This window comes from Vanessa atalanta, chromosome Z (genome assembly GCF_905147765.1).
Source record: "Vanessa atalanta chromosome Z, ilVanAtal1.2, whole genome shotgun sequence".
NCBI classification, from domain to species: domain Eukaryota; kingdom Metazoa; phylum Arthropoda; class Insecta; order Lepidoptera; family Nymphalidae; genus Vanessa; species Vanessa atalanta.
Window position 1 is genome coordinate 13,460,966 of NC_061902.1, and position 18,453 is coordinate 13,479,418.

At 35.5% G+C, this 18,453-nt stretch overlaps 1 protein-coding gene across 1 annotated transcript; it reads right to left on the reverse strand.

Annotated features, from left to right (window-relative positions):
* On the reverse strand, positions 1–9,135 carry LOC125076042 (protein SCAI). The gene is made up of 9 exons (XM_047687980.1): positions 9,047–9,135; positions 8,786–8,968; positions 8,238–8,591; positions 7,662–7,900; positions 7,164–7,343; positions 6,774–7,034; positions 6,442–6,612; positions 342–544; positions 1–54 (listed from the first exon to the last, which is right to left on the reverse strand). Exons 1-9 carry the CDS (start codon positions 9,133–9,135, stop codon positions 1–3), a joined length of 1,734 nt encoding a protein of 577 aa, XP_047543936.1.
* Positions 9,136–18,453: the final 9,318 nt, after the last annotated feature.

Consider the following 18,453-nt stretch of genomic DNA (forward strand, 5'->3'; position numbering starts at 1 on the left):
TTAATCCCTAGGCGCTGTTCCAGGTGCTGATGGATCGTAGAAATATTCCCGGACCTAAAAACGATAACGTACGATATAAAGTTTTTCCATAAAATATGAAATAGGAATCGTACGTTTTAATTGTGTAAAGTTGAGAAAATACACACGCAGCTTATCTATTCCATATAAAAAATAATATATGACATTTTAGTAAATTTACTTCTAACATGTAGCAATAAGACATAATTTACGTATTTTCTAATAATAATAATAAATTCATAATAATCCTGATAAAATCTTGTTAAATAATAATTTTATTTAATATACTCGTATATATTTTAAATTGATAAATGAATAATTACCCCAATACAATCTGCGATATCAAGAATAATAGACATCAAGTCACCGTTTTCGATTAGATCGTCAGGTAAAGGAGGGGAAGCGCGCGGTAAATTTGTCCTTGCACGAAATCCCCGATGCAAGCGCAGAGTGCATTCGCAGAAAATGTAACGCAGTATCATGAGCCTTAAAAATTCACAACCAAGGAATGCGTGATAGGTTGGATCTGAAATTAATACAACGAATTAAAATAAATCAATAGCTAGCTGTATTGTATTAACTGTATCTGTGTAACTGTGTCTGTGTGTTCTTAACTGTAAATGTGATCTTCTGACTATTGAATGTGAGTGTCTGGTTTCCCAATAGATTATGAGAACGAAGAAATAAAGAGTGCAGTCATGTTTGCGCACACGCTTGAGCAAGAATCCTGCGTAGTCGGAGATTAACATCAATGATGTCGCGCTATCCAGGCTACTTTACTGGCTTACCTTTTTATAGCGATAGGCTTCGATCAAAAATACCGCCACTGGTACCGATAGGATAATGTTGTTCGAAGGGTATATATTATATCGGTAATTATGCTTATGAAAACAGTATTATGACTCTATCAGCAAACTTGTAGTTGTATTTTGCTACACCAACAACATCGTTCAGAGCCGTTATTCGAATTTAAATCGTATCGCATCTTGTTCGTGGCGTTTCAGCTCTATCCATCAATGTTACAATTTTAAGATGGGTAGGTAGTATCAGTCAATGTGTTCTGCTTTTGCTTTCTTCATGCTGCGACAGCGAAAGCGAACCAGAAATTGCATTAATAATTAGAGGATAGCGCATAGTAATCAAATATTCTAAGATTGACCCGGTTTTAATCCTCTCTTGCAAATCTTGTAAGGCGGCGACAAAATTCCACCGTTTTATAGAGCTTGGACTCTACGACTTAGAAACCATGGTAGACAAATAAATTATTTTCAAAAAAATTACGCACTTTGACTACACATTAACAAAACTAACACATTCATGAGTCATATCGAGGGAGCGTACAAATCGAACCATTGTTGTAGCGAATTTGTTGGTTGTTATTTTATGGAGTTAGTAATTAGTTAAATGGGTTTTGAGTAGCTAACGCTGCTGTTTACTAGTAGTAAAAATGTAGCTGTCGGTGGATGGATCACATAACTAAGGAAAAATATGACAATAAAAAGTAAAATTAGTGTCTCTGAAATTTTCAAGGGTTATATAATTTTAGAACATTGAAAATAATGTAGTTTTTTTTTATGGTATAGGGGCCAAACGAGCAGGAGGCTCCCCTGATGGAAAGTGATTACCACCGCCCATGGACATCTGCAACACCAGAGGGGTTACAGGTGCGTTGCCGGCCTTCGGTAGAAGATGCAGAGTGATCCAACATCTCTACGCAAAGCCAAAGGATCGAGCAGATCAGAAAGGGCTTGATCGTCGATAATTCGAGCTGCTCTACGTTGGATACGGTCAAATGGAAGGAGCTGGTACTGGGGAGCACCCGCCCAGAGGTGAGAGCAGTACTCCATGTGAGGCTGAATTTGCGTTGTATAGTCGTAGGCGATGGGCCGACGTGAAATACTGTCTTGCCTTGCTGAGCACACCAAGCTTTTTTGATGCCAATTTGACTTTGCCTTCCAGTTGACCGCGGAACTGAACGAGGCTCGAAACATCAACGCCAAGTATTCCGATACTAGCTGTGGCGGCTAACGGAATGTTCTCGAATCGTGGAGATACGACGAATGGTGTTTTTTTAGCGGTTAACGCGCAAACTTGCGTCTTTTTGGGGTTGAAATGGACTAGGTTTAGACTTCGTTTAACGAAGACTCGATTTCAGACACAAGTTTGATCCGGTTTTCTTCGACGTTTTCCCGAGAAATATTAGCACGGCCGGTGTATGAGGTGTCAACGGTACTGTCGTCTGCATAGCAGTGAATGTTCCTGATTTGCAACAAGTCATTGATATGCAGAAGAAACAGAGTGGGTGACAGAACGCAGCCTTGTGGAACACCAGCGTTGACGAATTTTTGGTCGGAGCATGCACCGTCGACAACGACCTTGATGCTCCGATCTGCCAAGAAGCTGGTAATCCAACTGCATAATTTCCCGGGAAGCCCATAGGAAGGAAGCTTCGAAAGAAGCGCTTTGTGCCACACGCGATCGAAGGCCTTCGCTATGTCCAGACTGGCTGCTAATGCCTCCCCCCTGCTCTCAACTGCTTCCGCCCATGTATGAGTAAGGTAAACTAGAAGATCACCGGCTGAGCGACCCCGACGGAAACCGTAATGGCGGTCACTAATCAGCTGGTACTCCTCTAGATATCGTAGGAGCTGACAGTTTACAATGGACTCCATTACCTTGGAGAACAAGGGGGTGATGGCTATAGGCCTATAATTGGACGGGTCTGAGCGGTTACCCTTTTTGGGAATCGGATGCACTAAAGCAGTCTTCCAGGAGATCGGGACGACGCATAATGCGTAAGATTGCCGGAAAAGACGCGTTAAGACCGGTGCCAACTCGGGAGCACATGTCCGTAGCACGATTGGAGGGATGCCATCGGGTCCACTCGACTTATGAATGTCCAAGGAAAAAAGTGCTTTACGAACTGCACTTTGCCGGAATTTAACCTCCAGCATCGTGGTATCACATCGCGGGATTGTTGGTGGTGAATTTCCTTGGTCATCCAGAGTCGAATTCGACGCGAAGAGAGAGCCTAAAAGATCAGCTTTCTCCTTCGCGGTATGGGCCAATGACTCACCGTCCTTGTGCAGAGATGGAAAGGAAGGCTGACAGAAATTCCCAAGAACAGCCTTAGCGAGAGACCAGAACGCACGTGTTCCTGAAGGGAGACGCACCAGTCTCTCGCCAATTCTGCCAATGTGGAGTACATTTGTCTTCGCCTTAGCAATCACATTTTTGAAGGACCTAGAGGCAGAGTTATATTCCTTTCTGAATGCGCTGGTCTTTACATCACGAGACGCTGATGCGTTAGGCCAGTCATGGTAACGTTCCCATTTTTGGCGTGAGGCCGTTTTGCAGAAACGACCAAACCAAGGCTGGGACTTGCCACCGATGGGCACCGCAGAATACGGAATGAACAGTTCCATACCCTGAAGCACCACATCGGCAACAGAGTCGGCAATAACGCTCGGATCACCCAGCGAGAAACAAACCTGCCCCCATGGGTAGGAGGCAAAGAAAAACCGCATCCCATCCCAATCCGCTGACTTGTAGTGCCACACGCGGCGGCAGTCCATGAAACGAGGTCGTGAGTACCGCATAACCGGAACTGTACTCCGAACGAGACAGTGGTCCGACGAGCCCAGAGGGGGATCGACGATAACCTGATAGCTATCCGGATGAGAAGTCAGCAGAAGGTCCAACAGGGAAGGTGTATGATCCTCCACGTCCGGTATTCGCGTTGGCGAGGTGACCAGTTGTGTCAGATCATATGCTAAAGCGAAGTCGAGAACAGATCTACCCGCATGATCAGTAGTACGTGATCCAAGCCATTCGGCATGGTGGGCATTAAAATCACCAAGAACCACGATCTCTGCGGATGGGATCTGCTGCAGTACGGAATCTGTAGCCATTTGGACGTGCTCAACCAGTCGGTCGGTTTCGGCATTACCGCTATGGGACCTATAAAGGCAAGCGTAGATTCGCGGATGGTCGTCACAATCTACACGCAGCCAGATAATTGATAGGTCCTGTCCTTCAAGGCTGCCGAGGCGTCGAGAGCAGATATCATCTCTGACGTAAACGCACACCCCAGCTCGTGGTACAAAGGAATGTTCCAATTTATACCCGGGGTAGGAAAGAAAAGTCGTATCGGCAGGAGAAGATATCTGAGTCTCGGTAAGAAAGAGCAAAGCCGGCTTCGCCGTCTCAAGGTGAAAGTGGACGGCGTTCAAGTTCGAGTTGAGTCCCCTTATGTTGCAGAAGTCCACAGTGAGGGTGGTAGGGGTTGGCTTATGATGCCTGCTCCGCTTGCCCCGAACAGTGGCGAGCGCAAAATTGCCCCCCCCCCCCAGAATTCGGAGGGCAGCCTGGGCATCCCTGCTCAGGTGGTGTACGTCCTTAGCATGGATGCCCAGAGAGGGATCCACCGCACTCGCTGATGGTACCCTCCTGGGGTAATATAACCAAATTCTGCACAACCATCATGTTTAGGGGGGGGGGGGTGGTTTATCGGGCCTCCGGGAATATTTGTCAAGAAAATGATAAATAGATAATCGTGAGTCTGAACACACCAATTTAAACATTTCTTAGAATATTCTAGAACAATCTTCGGATTTAATATATTCTTCGAGTAATTTAGACTGTATAGGTATTTAATAATGTCAATATTGAAGAAGAGGCAAAGACAGAATTTTACCACCGAAACGGTATCAGGGAGCAGCCCAAACGTTGGGTATGCTAATTTATGTCTCTGAAAGCTAAGATTGGATCAGTCAAAAAGAAAACTGGATCGAAGAAATTAAGGACGACAAACGTTTGAAGATAATAACGCTTAGGTTTTGGTAGACGCGTTGCCATTAAACTGTCTTCATTTCAATTCATGTGTATTATTAAAAGATTTGTGAATAGTGACAATATTATGTAATAGAGTATTTGCCTTTTTTATGAAATTGGTTGGCAGACTAGCATATGGGCCACCTGATGGTAAGTGGTCACCACCGCCCATAGACAATGGCTCTGTAAGAAATATTAACCATTCCATACATCACCAATGCGCCACCAACCTTGGGAATTAAGATGTGCCTTGTGCCTGTAGTTACACTGGCTCACTCACCCTTCAAACCGGAACACAACAATACAGAGTACTGTTATTTGGCGGTAGAATATCTGATGAGTGGGTCGTGCCTACCCAGACGGGCTTGCACAAAGCCCTACCACCAAGTAAACAACAAGCCTACAGCTAATATTCCGTTAATGTTTTACAAATGATTGTTGTTCAGTCGTTGTAGGCAATTATGTATTTAGCAGTAGTAGGAGTGTTGGTATGCAAAATTTGTAAGCTTAAAATAAACATTAGTTAGCAAGGATATCAATATGATTACTATCAATCACTAAAAATAATAATGTGTTTTAAAAATTTAAGTATATACAAAGTCAAACAGCAGCTCTGAATTCGGGCTCTTGTATACGGTATACAAACGAAAAAAAAATATTATCCTCTTTACAAGTCAGCGTCTACTTACCTTCTAGCACGTGAAGTACACACTTTTTCTTCACCCTGTAGCAGAGTTTCACTTTTTTATTACATAAAAGCCGTAAATGAAAATTAAATATACCTATTTACCTTCTACCTTTTTCGTTCCTTCCTTTAATCTCATGAGATATATATAAATATGTACCGATTCGATCCAGAACACATATATCGAAACGGAAATTTATGTAATGTTTAGATTTTTTTTTATACCTAGATAGAGTATCGCACTACATAATAACTAAAACAAACGAGCTAACTTTAATATCTTTGTGTGCGTGACAGCTACACTTAAAACTGGCCGCTTGTTACAAATTTGAAGCAGATTCTAGATTTTCCTTGATAGATGAAGTACACTTTCCTTGGTTGCGCTATAATATGTTTTGTTACCAATTACAATTGTCGATATTTATCAATATTTTCTACATTTCGAACTAATATAAGCCTTACATAAATGTTATGATGCAAATGTGTCTCGACGAAGTTTGTTCTCTTCTTGTTTTATATATTTTCAATATTATATGTAAAACTTAAATTTCCATATTTCACGTTGAAACCTCTTCTTTGGAATTGATATAAATTTAAAGCGATTTATAAAAGACGTAATGTCAGCATTAGATTACGTGTCATTATAATTAATTTATAATGTCTCAATAGCCTCTTGAGTATAAATATAAAAAAATGTAAAAGTAAAAAGTTTTTCATTAATGCAAATCCTTGAAGTTGTGTTGTAAATACATACCCACTACATTTTAATATTAAACTAATTGGAACTGAATTTACCTGCGCGAAATCACGTCAAAGATTAGCAACTTTGCTTTATACCCGCTGTTGATCTCGATGCAATTATTTCATCTAAAAATGACTATATAGAGATTATAAGTTTTACTTACCTACTCTTGTTCTCATTAGCAATCGTATAGCTTCTTTCATGAAAACATCACGCAAATGTGAACACTTCTCCCACGTTTCCAAATTGATTGTGAAAACTTCGCAGGAATTACATAAACCGGCTATGGAGTTGTGCAAGAACAATGTAAACAGGCTTCCTTGGGTACTACGATCTGCAAAAACAAACAAGTTAAGTGTGTTGCAAACGTTTTCGGATGACGGCAAGCTTCAGGAAACGTTGCGGTATCTAATATGATTATTTGAGTACAGCTGTACTCTTAATAATTACTTTTATTTTGTTTATGATAATATTCTCATTTGAGGATATATTAACCGTTTATGGTGCCAGGTAACGACAATGGTGACATTAGCACCAAGAGTGGTAATCCAAATGTCCTTGAAATATGCTGGAATGCGTAAGAATTGTCCGAATCTACTATAATAACCAATGGTTTTCTGGTGAACGGCTGTAAATCTCCCGGATATAGAATGTGCTTATTTTTATATTTACTGTTAACAGACTTCGTTTCTCTGTTATAGTCTCTGTAAATATCAGATTTAGATGATGTAATCAAACCTCCAATGTCGTAAGTATCTGTAATAAATACAAATATTTATATTTCCGGACAATAAGTTACCAAAAATGAGAATAGTAAATTAAAAAAATAATCATATATTTTTTTAATAATACTTTGAAGAAACGAAATTAAAGTTAAGTACTTACAGTTTTCTGGGTGTGTATTTTGGTGAGGATGGTAACCATCTGCTGATATGAAAATGAGTAACACACCCTTTTGTGGCAGTTCGTTAATAGTGCTAGCTACGTATGTCACGACTTGACATGCGGATGGCTTGAACAGCAAATATTTATGTGGATTAACATTTCCACCGACGCACGGAACACCTAAAATTAAATATACACATCTCGATTTCTAATTATTTATAAAAATCTCACTTTGTAAATATTCGCTGCCAGCTTTTATTAAAATAAATATATTTTTGCAAAAGAATATCGCAGTGCATCGCATAATATACAATCAATTAATAAATAAATAATTTGTACCAAAAATTCGCTTATGCAATAATTAATACCACTGCGCAAAAACTAAAACGACATCATTATATTTCTGAAATTTATTTATACAAAAAAATCACTCGGCGTATGTATCAATCAACATGTGACATAAATATTTAACAAAACAAAGTAAATGGAAATCAGTACCTATACGTTTGGGAGTCTTTGAGGTTTCACCGGAAGCGTGCGGAGAATCGACGGATGGATCTTTAATAGGTACATCGATCTCCCATTCCAAATTTTGTAGCATACGGAACATATCTATGGTTAGCTCTGAGAATTTTACAAGCTGAGTTCCACTGCCTATTATAATAGCGTCTTGTAGTTTCAAATTCATTTGCAGAGTTCGCTCAATTGATGGAATCGTGTGACGGCTGAGACGACCGCTTTAAGATTATACGAATGAATGAATATTAATATTTCATAACCAAATCATCACAAGCGTGCTTATCATTAATATAAGTATACATCTATAATTTTGATCTTTACAATCAATAGCGCTTTAAGCAGTATTATAATCGTTTTAGCGAGTTCGATTTACCTCAAAAATACGTGGATAAAGTCTTTAAAGTCAAACAGTATTTTTAATAAAAGTACTCTTGATAAGAAAAATAATATGTCATATTTAAAGAAGTTTGTGAATGTGAATTGTGAATTCCTAATTACATCTTTAAATAATAGCTGTGATTCTAGTTTAATAATAATAATAATATACATAATTACCTTAAAGTAACAATTCTATTATTGTTATCTGGGTCTAAAATAGTCACACCTGGGTCAGCGTTTAGAAATGCTCTTACTTCTTCTAATACATTTAGCCATTCCGCCTGATCATTTGGATCGTATGCTTGTCCGTAAGCAACAATTTGTTTTTCTAGTTCCATTAGTAGTTCATTAATTATCTCTGATTGCCTCAAAAGTATAGCAACGACAATGAATCTTGCGTAGTAACGTAATTTCTTTACCATCAGCTCGGATTTTGCCTCTTTGCTTGCCAGATTGTAATATTGCCGTCCCCTTATTGCTAGGTAGAAGGAAAACGCTTCGACTAAGTAAGCGATTTCACTTGTTCGTAGGCTACCAAGAGAACAAAACAATTATTGTAATACATTGTTTCTTAAGGATCAGTGTATGTTTCAATAAATGTTAAATTAAACAAGAATTATTTTTTCATATTCATATATCATACTATATATATCATGTATAAAACTATATATTTGAATATTTTATTAAAACTTAATATTGAATAAAAGTTAATCATTTATACTTACTAAAAATGATAATATAATTGTCCAATTTTTGATGCAATTTCACCTATTTGCCAACGCTTTAAGCCGTATCTCAGATCCAAAATCGGACGATATTGTTGTTGAAATTTCCACAATTTTGCATAAATGTCAAATGTTCGTCCAAAATGAGCTTGCCATTGCTTGTTTCCATAAGGAGTAAGTTCCCTGTATTTTTTTATTACGTCAATACTTTTAAATAAATAAAATAAATTTATATAAGTATTTTTCCAATAAATCACATACCTTAATCCATTAAATAGTTGCTTCGATTTTTCAAGCAAATGACAAAATTCTAGAATAATTTTTCTTTCCTTCTCTGAGATAGGGCTCATTTTAAAAAAAAACTAATTAGTAATCAATGTCGTCAAATAAATTTGCGTCACAAGAATCAACAGATGTCTGCAAATCCAAGCTTGAAGAATTTACATCTGCAACTTGATGAACATCAACAGATTGTGAGAAGGAACTTTCCTGGGACTGTTCTATACAAGTACTGCAGTGTTTTGATGTGTTTGGTGGAGTGGGTGGTTTTAGCCTCCTTAGCTCAGGGAATTCAAAGTCAATTGATTCATCGACGAAATTAAAAGAGTGCATTTGATCAAAAAGATCAAAATTGTGGCGACAAATACGACAGGTTCTCCTGCGGACTTTTTGTGACGACTCGGTTGATCTCGTATCTTCATGCGGTCGAGACGTTACTTTAGGCTCTAGTTGCCGCCTACCCTGCTCATTTTTTCGGCCTTTAAAGGGTATTCCTTTTGTTAATTTACCTTTTTTGCTTTCTTCTTTAGGACTATTTTTACCTTTATTGTCTGGTGCATTGCTTGCAGAAGCCGGTGCAGTCGATGGCACGAAGTCGTCACTCGCTTGGTGCTTTTTGGAGCTTCCGTTATGAGTTTTAGTATCCGATGCAAAGGATATGGACTTCTCTTTTTTTATTTCTGTCTGGCGTTGACGATAGTTGTGTTCTGTTGTTACCCAAAAAAATAAACAAGTTATCAATTTTGTCCAACCTGTTTGAATAAATTGCATTGAATCTCATAGATATATTGTGGTTCCCTTAATCGAATTTATTAATCCTGCGTTGAATTTCCACAGCACATTATAGTATGCGTGTACCGACCCCCATCGGGAGATTTTTAAATAATTGTGACTACTATGGAGGATACTCTTAAAAATATATGTAAAAGTGATAAATATGTAATTGTATGTGGTGACATTAAGAAGAAGAAAGAAACAGGCCAATGACGGCCAATAAGTTAAATTGTTTTAAGGATATTGTGGTGTGTAAATTATCTAATACAGATCTAACGACACAAGATCCAAATGAACTTTATAATTCATTTTTGAATTAATATTAATATAATTTAATAAAATATTTAAAATGAAATCATACAAAATTAAAGTTTAGTGACTGGGCCACTATTAGTATATATAATAGTAGAAATAAATTATACGACCAATATGGTATTAAGCAGTGTAATTGAAACGTAGTCTTTCAAGAATACCTCAATAAATATTCCAAAATTGTTAAAACTGTATGCGTTTATGCCAAGTTTATTATACGTAAAGAACAAAATTTCGATGATAGAATAAAGAATAAAGGCCACATAAGATGTTATTGGAAGCGTTTGTGGAAAACGTAAAAAGGAAATGGTACCAATCAAATTGAACGCATGTAGTAGATACACAAATTCTTAATTAGAAGTTGCAAATTTATTTGAAATAGAACTTCTTAAACATATCAGCAGCAAACGCGGTTAGAAAAGTTATACAACTAACTGATATTGATAACGCTCGTCTAGTACGTGTGAGTGAGTGTTCCTACTTGGTAGTAGGGCTTTGTGCATGCCCGTCTGGGTAGGTACCACCCACTCATCAGATATTCTTCCACCAAACAGCAGTACTCAGTATAGTTGTGTTCCGGTTTGAAGGGTAAGTGAGCCAGTGTAACTACTGGCACAAGGGACATAACATCTTAGTTCCCAAGGTTGGTGGCGCATTGGTGATGTAAGGAATGGTTAATATTTCTTACAGCGCCATTGTCTATGGGCGGTGGTGACCACTTACCATCAGGTGGCCCATTAGCTCGTCCGTCTACCGATAACATAAAAAAAAGTAGTATATTTTTGTCATATGGCATATTACTTTGGGGTAATACTGCAGATATTGAATCTGTTTTTGTTTTACAAAAGAGAGCAATCCGGTCTATTTATAATCTTGGGGCTAGAACACTCTCTTCGGGATGTTTCTAACAAAGTAGGAATACTCACTGTTGCGTCACAATATATTTACAACATTCTATTATGTATATTCACAGTAGCATTGATCACTTTGATAAAATCAGTGACAATCAATGTATATGCACAAGAAGTAAGAATAAGCTTATAACGCCAATTTTCCGACTCCGTAAAGTCAATAAATCATTCTTGGGGCAAGGTATCCGTTTCTATAATAAAATTCCGCAGATATTTTTAACTTTGCCGTTTCATAGTATTTAAATTATTTGTAAAAAATACATTGGTAAAGAAGGCATATTACACACAAGAAGACATATACACGATTATATAAATGATATAAAGCGTGGAGTTAATGCTTGTTGACTTCCTGGCAGGAGACTTCCAGGCAGGAGACATAACATACATATATAATTGTATTTAACTAACATGACTGTATTCTTAGATGTTGAAAAAGAGTAACTACTGAGTTTCTTGCCGGTTCTTTTCGGTAGAATCTACGTTCCGAACCGATGTACGACTATTTAAAGCTTTACTTTAAATAGTTTGTTAAATGACGATTCAAAAGTTCTTGTAAAAGCCTACTTTAATACAGTATATTTTGATTTGATTTGATTTGTGGACTTTTTTACTAACGACTCGGTTGATCTTCATGAGGCCGAGACGTTACTTTAGGCTCCAGTTGCCGCCTACACTGACCATTTTTTCGGCCCTTAATTGGTATTCCTTTTGTTAGTTTACCTTTTTTGCTTTCTTATTTAGGGCTATTTTTACCTTTATTGTCTGGTGCATTGCTTGCAGAAGCCGGCGCAGTCGATGGTAAGAAGTCGCCACTCACTCGGTGTTTTTTGGAGCTTCCGTTATGAGTTTTAGTATCCGCTGCAAAGGATATGGACTTCTCTTTTTTTATTTCTGACTGGCATTGAGGACAGTTGTGTTCTGTTGTTACCCAACAAAATAAACAAGTTATAAATTTCGTCCAACCTGTTTGAATGAATTGTATTGAATCATTGAGGAAAAACGCTAGTTAGCTTGATTTATAGGTAAGATAGACCTATAGATCAAGCTAGCAGAAAATTGACGTGGATTCGAATTATCTGCTACAATTGTAACGTGGTTATGATCCCGAGTATTTCATACATATATAGTATATAATTTCTATACGTATAACAAATACAAATCTTTGAAATTGAACGATCATAAAACTGTTAAGTTCAAAAGATTTAAAACATAAGTATACAGTAAACGTATAGCATTTATACTCGACTAGCTATCTCTGCCTGTTTTTTAATATTTATATCCGATACCACACGCGCACCAGCTATTGTATGTAGGGTTCCACAGAGGGTAAAACAAGTGCCAACAACAACTGCACAAAATATTTTGCACTAAATCGGAAATATGCCATAACGTCTATGGAAGACTTCGTCAAATAATTTTTCAACTTGAAAAAGGTAACATCATTTAATGGCCACACTGTGATTCATGAAACAAGTAACGCAACCGAAATCGTTTAAGTAGGTATGTTAAAACTATATATATATATATTTTTAAGATTTGTGTAATATTTTGAAACTTAACAGGATTTTAAATAATAATACACGCAAACTAAGCTTGCCAGACTTAAGTCGGATCTTCGTCAAGTCGGTATATGCTATTTAATTTGTTTTTATTTGATCACATTGATATGTTATATAAATTAGATACTTATATTGCTACAAAATCTATAATATCGATAATCGATTCTAGGACATACATTCTAGGAAAGCATGATTTTTTTTAAAAAATCTGTATTTGTTCTGGTGTTATAGTCTAAAATCAGTCTGACCAATTAAAAATGCGCTTATTATACTAAGATGTTTGGTCCTATTACGCTATCTCAATAAATTTATTTGCTTAAAGCGCCATCTATTGGAGTGCAATGAAACTAATAGAACTTTTTTGTTAAATAGTATTTATAGAATTTGAAAAGATAATATAAATAAAATACCGATATATTTTACTATAAATTAATCATGTATAAGTTACAATTGTTATATATCAGTAATAAAAAAGATGCGAACCTATTACAACAGATGGCGCAGCACGATGTCAACTGAGATATTTTATTAAGATCGACTTAATAAACATTTAAAACTACCGAATTATTTTTTATTTTATTACCACTCAGTGTTGAAATTAATTTAAAAACATAATCATTATTATTATTTTATTACATACAATTTTCAGTGGCGAATCGATTTTAGTTAGTATCCGTTTGCTATATATTTTTAAACAATTCCTGATGAGTAATACAAAGCTATAAATTAGTAGAAACATGATTATTTTTTAATAAGTGATTAGTACCTATATATATCACCAAATAGATGAACTAAATAAAATACAATTACGAAATTCATTTAATATTTTCCAGATACAAATTTGTTACACTGGTACGTTATGAAAGTTTTGTTTTTATCCATATATAGGTAGGTAATATTTCGCTGTGAAGAATAATAATTATCCTCACTATAATCACTAAATAAATAACTTACCTGGTTGCTCACCAACACCAAGAATTGGAACGTCACTACCGGGTTCTCTATTCATTGTATATATATAAAATAATCTATGTGATTCAGTGTTGTATTCCATTTAAAGAACACAAATTCAAGTTCTTAATACTTTAACACCATTTACTTCTATTATTTACGATTCTTATATTTCACGTATACTATGACAAGTAAACGAAATGTATGATAAATTATACACAAAACACAAAATGATATTATTATGGACCAAATGATGACGCTTTATTTTTACAGGAAAATGAAACAGTCTTGCCGCGGCGGGTACCAACGAGGAGTACGAGGCTGTTACAGTGTGCAGGGTACACCACCATGGCTTATTTATACTGTTGGCCCCACTATTGGGGGTGGTAACTAAACCGATTCACCAATCACTGCACGTCTACCATTATCTTATTATTTTCAAAGAGCTTGTAACTTTTTGTATTTATTACGTCTTAACTTTACTAAGTCTAAACCTTAGTGATCGTAGGCATTGGCGTATTAATTAAGTTTCATTACTTTAGGTGAGATGGATGTTGTTAAAAAAATATTTACAGGTTAATCCTTTGTACGAATTTAAGACCCGCCTAGCTGTGAGTGATGGTTTGAGGTAAGGTGTGGGGAGAATGACGAGGGCTAATTCTGTAAACGTTGCATAAAAGTACATACAGATTTTGTCAAAATATTTTAAATTACGAAAAATGTTTTAAAATATAAACATAATTTATCTACTTAAATAATTACGTATATTACTAAAATTCACTATTTATATATTTTTTGTTATATATCGTTAAACGTTGGTGACTAATGAAGGTGTCAAATAACTATCCGTAATAATAATTTTACGGATTTTTGTTAAGTGAAGAGTAAAGTATATCGGAGATTTTCAAACTAAACTAAGTTTTTTTTTAGCGGAGAAGTCGTTGTATTGACTTATTTATTATTTGATATTAGTTATTTTATTGTGTGTGCGTGTTTTTACTGCCGAGCAGCAACTATCTAAAATTTAGGATTAAAAATTAATGAAAAAAAAATCCATTGAACTCTAGGTCGCCGGTTCGTTGACGCGAAATGTGTCATCGTTGAATTGTCTTCCTTGGTATTATTGGTATTCGTGGGATTTTGGATTCCTGAGATGATTTAGATGGTATTCCGACAGTTTATCAATAATCGGGTGATCTCTATTTGTGCCTTCCTAATGTTCCCAATGTGTCTTCGCTGTTGTCGGTGTAAAATATGAAGATTTAAATGTGACGCGATATTACAACTACTGCATGGGATATGCTATCGTACTATTGTAGCATTATCGTGTCACATGTAATGGAGATGACCGTCTCGAAATATAGTACCCGTGTTTCATGTATTGTATGTACCCTTAGTCCTGTAGAGACTCTTTTTCTGTCTGTGTTTATGTTAAGTACAGGTTCTTAGGCTGGGTTTCGGGGTCACAATACAAATATATGGACTTTATTACATTGGCATAGAGCATTGATGTTTTTCTTCAGCAGTTTGAGCTAAGATCTTGAGTTGCTCAAAATTTTAATTCGTTTGCCATTGAAACAGTTTTTTGAGGAAGCGAATATTTCTGATTGGAACATTATGCAGAAGGAATCAAGACTAAAAGTGGAATACCGTGTTTCCATAACTCCTCCCCATTATGTAAATAATTTGCTAGATATATAGATTATGAAATTCAAGTTGAATGTGACCGAAATGAAGATATACTGGCCTGGCAAAGTATAAAATATTTTTTTTAATTTTTAGGTAGAACAAATTTCAGCAATACACAGAAACATTCTGGCTCACAACTGATCATTCTATTTCAAATATTTTGAATTATTATTTTGAACCAGAATATAAGAGAATGAACCATTGACCTACAATAGCTAGCATGTAATTTGTATTGGGTAATTGTGTAAAAAGAAAGATATGTAGGTATGCGGTTCAGCATTAAATTTACTTAATATTCCTATTAAAAATACTTTTGCATACAGTGGTAGGACTTTTTACAAGCCTGTCTGAGTAAATACCTCGCTCTCGCCATATACTCTACTACCAAGCAGCAATACTAAACACTATTTTGTTCCGGTTTGTAAAATGAGTGAGACAGTGTAACTACAGGCAATAGGGACACAAAATTGCAGTTCCAAGCTTGGTATGTAAAGAATATTTAAAATTTCTCACGGAGCCAATATCTATGGATAGTGTTGACCACTTACCATCAGGTGCAATATTTGACCGGCCGCTTACCTATGTACTATTATATAAGGTCATAAAATCTATGAAACATATATATAATGTGATTATAATTTACGAACAGAAAGTTGTCAAAATCACCTAAATTAAACTATTCGCGATATTCCTATCAACTCAACTCTAGACGACTTAACAAAGCAAGAGAAGATTTCTCGTTCTAATATCTATTAATATTATAAGCCTGAAGAGCTTGCTTATATGAAAATGCTAATGTGAAGATCCAAAAGATTTGAAAAAAATATATTTGCGTCAGATATCATTTATAGAGAAAGTTAATCTCTGCTCACACCGGTCACATATTCTCAGTAACCGATAGGACATATGCAAATACATTTTTTATTTTACATCGGGCTATTAAAAAAGATATCAATTATGTTTCATATAATTATTTATTATTATTATAATATTAATAATTAAACTCCCGTTCTCGTATTGTAGTTAACTTAGACGCGTCGAAGTAAGACTTTTACTTTGTCTCTTTGATTGCCATTGAAAGTGGCTACGAATACTTTTTCAGGCGTATTGACAAGACGTTCAAAAATTAAATTTGACTTGTTATCATATATAGTTATTATATTTATTTACTGAGACTAATGCATTGGCATGTTTTGCATGGCAACAACACATTATATATTTAGAGTCTAAGTAATGGCGCTGTTATTATAGTGTACGCTGATGCAGTGCTCTAGGGCCCCTAACGTGAAGCACTTAGGGGTACCATATTAAAAATGGTACAATTTTAAGAATATTTTATTGAACTAGATTGTATTTCCATAATAGCAATACCAAATAGTTAGATGTAACAATTATAATTTCTAAAACGACTATGTTTTATGGCGCGTGCTTCAAACTTCATGTCGAATGTCTGCATTGTACGCTCTTTCTCGGTCGGGTAGGCTTTATGATAAATTTTGTACAAAAATGGTAGGTTATGTAGATAAAAATGTAATTATACTGCGATGCGATTATAAATCTATAAACATTAATCACACTTAAGTCATCGACAGGAATTTATAAATGACTTGCTTCTAAAATCCTTGCTTTTAAAATATATACAATGTGATTTCAAACAATTATATAAGTTTTAATTTGCAACTAAAAAATAACGTATTGATATATCGTTGCACTTGGCTCAGAATAAGGCTCCCGTTCTAGTAAATAGGTCAATCTAGAATCGAAAACGCAGGATAAAGGCCGTCCTACTCGTTCGGGGAGGTTTGTGGGAGGCAACGAGAATAATTTTCTGTGAAAGTGTGATAATATTCTATCTCTTTCCTTCAATAGTTGAGACAAATAGGTGGGAGCGATATAAATAAATAGAAAAAGTTACACTTTAATATGAACTATTTCTAGAAATTGAGTGAACTAGGTCAAAACATGATTATTGATTTACCGGAGCTTATTTACTCTAGGAATACGAAATGTATTAAATAATTTCAGAGTAACTGCGCAATTTAATGTAACGAACATTGCTTAATAAATGTAATAACCATATTCTTTTGTTATAAGACACCTAATTTCATTGTTATTTATATTGATTATATCAATTATAAATACTTTAACCGTTTTTATAATATCTCATTATCTTCGCATAGAAATAACAAATGTTTATGTACCGCAGTCTCGATGGCTCTGCTTTCCTTTCCTGTCGTTTGCCCCATGTGACTTTAGCGTACCTCTGATGCGGATATATAACTTGACATGACTTAAATATCACCAAGAGCGTTTTCTATTAAGTTGATTTTATTCAATAAACTGCTAATGGCATTTTATTAAGTATCTAAAATTACTGTAATAATAATCACTGTAAACTGTAATATAATAAAAATCATAATCATTTACTCCTTTTTTTAGGAATGTATTCCCGTTTATTACGACTAGACATTACCTTAATGTATTAACAAATCTTAGAATATTTATACATTATCTGATATTTTAGAACCGAATATATTCCGAAACCAAAGGAATGCACGGCTACTAACGAGCCGACCGAGCGGGAGGGGGCTGTCTGTGCCAGTTGGTTACCAGATTACTGTGTCAGACTGTTATCAGGGTAAATTGTACACATTGATACGTGCGTGAATAAAAATAAACATTCTAAAATTATAATTTATAAGTCCAGGAATTAGCTGTAAGTATATATATATGTACAATGCATATATATATGATTATTAAATTTTTCTGCCGTCATTTTGAATAATGAAAAGCTTGAGTTTGTTGAGTCGACGGCCTTTCTAGGGATAAGCCTTGATTCCAAACTTCAGTGGGGCACTCATTTGTATGCCCTAGCAGGGAAACTAAGTAGTGCCATTTATGCAATAAAAACAATAACAAAAAAAAAAGAGTTTATTAAGACTTAATTAATAAATAAGTCTTATTATTAATTAAATGAGTACTTTTTAGAAAAAAAAATTGATTCAAAAATTGATTTGATTTTATGTAATAATAAGTTTATTTATTTAGGGAAGACAAAATAATAAATAGCTATATCGATGACTTTGATCATCTTCGTCGGTACTTGCAATTGTACTTTGCATATGTATAAACTTATCGTACGCGATTAATGCGTCGCACAACAATGATATCGCGTCAAAGTAATATATTTGTA

What these genes read in the sequence shown, in the direction of transcription:
- LOC125076042 (XM_047687980.1), bottom strand. Translation starts at nt 9,135, where the DNA reads ATGAGCCCTATCTCAGAGAAGGAAAGAAAAATTATTCTAGAATTTTGT. An exon ending in CAATTATATTATCATTTTTA is followed by an intron (nt 8,592 to 8,785) that starts GTAAGTATAAAT and finishes TTCTCTTGGTAG; the next exon opens with CCTACGAACAAGTGAAATCG. An exon ending in ATATCGCAGATTGTATTGGG is followed by an intron (nt 55 to 341) that starts GTAATTATTCAT and finishes TATCGTTTTTAG; the next exon opens with GTCCGGGAATATTTCTACGA.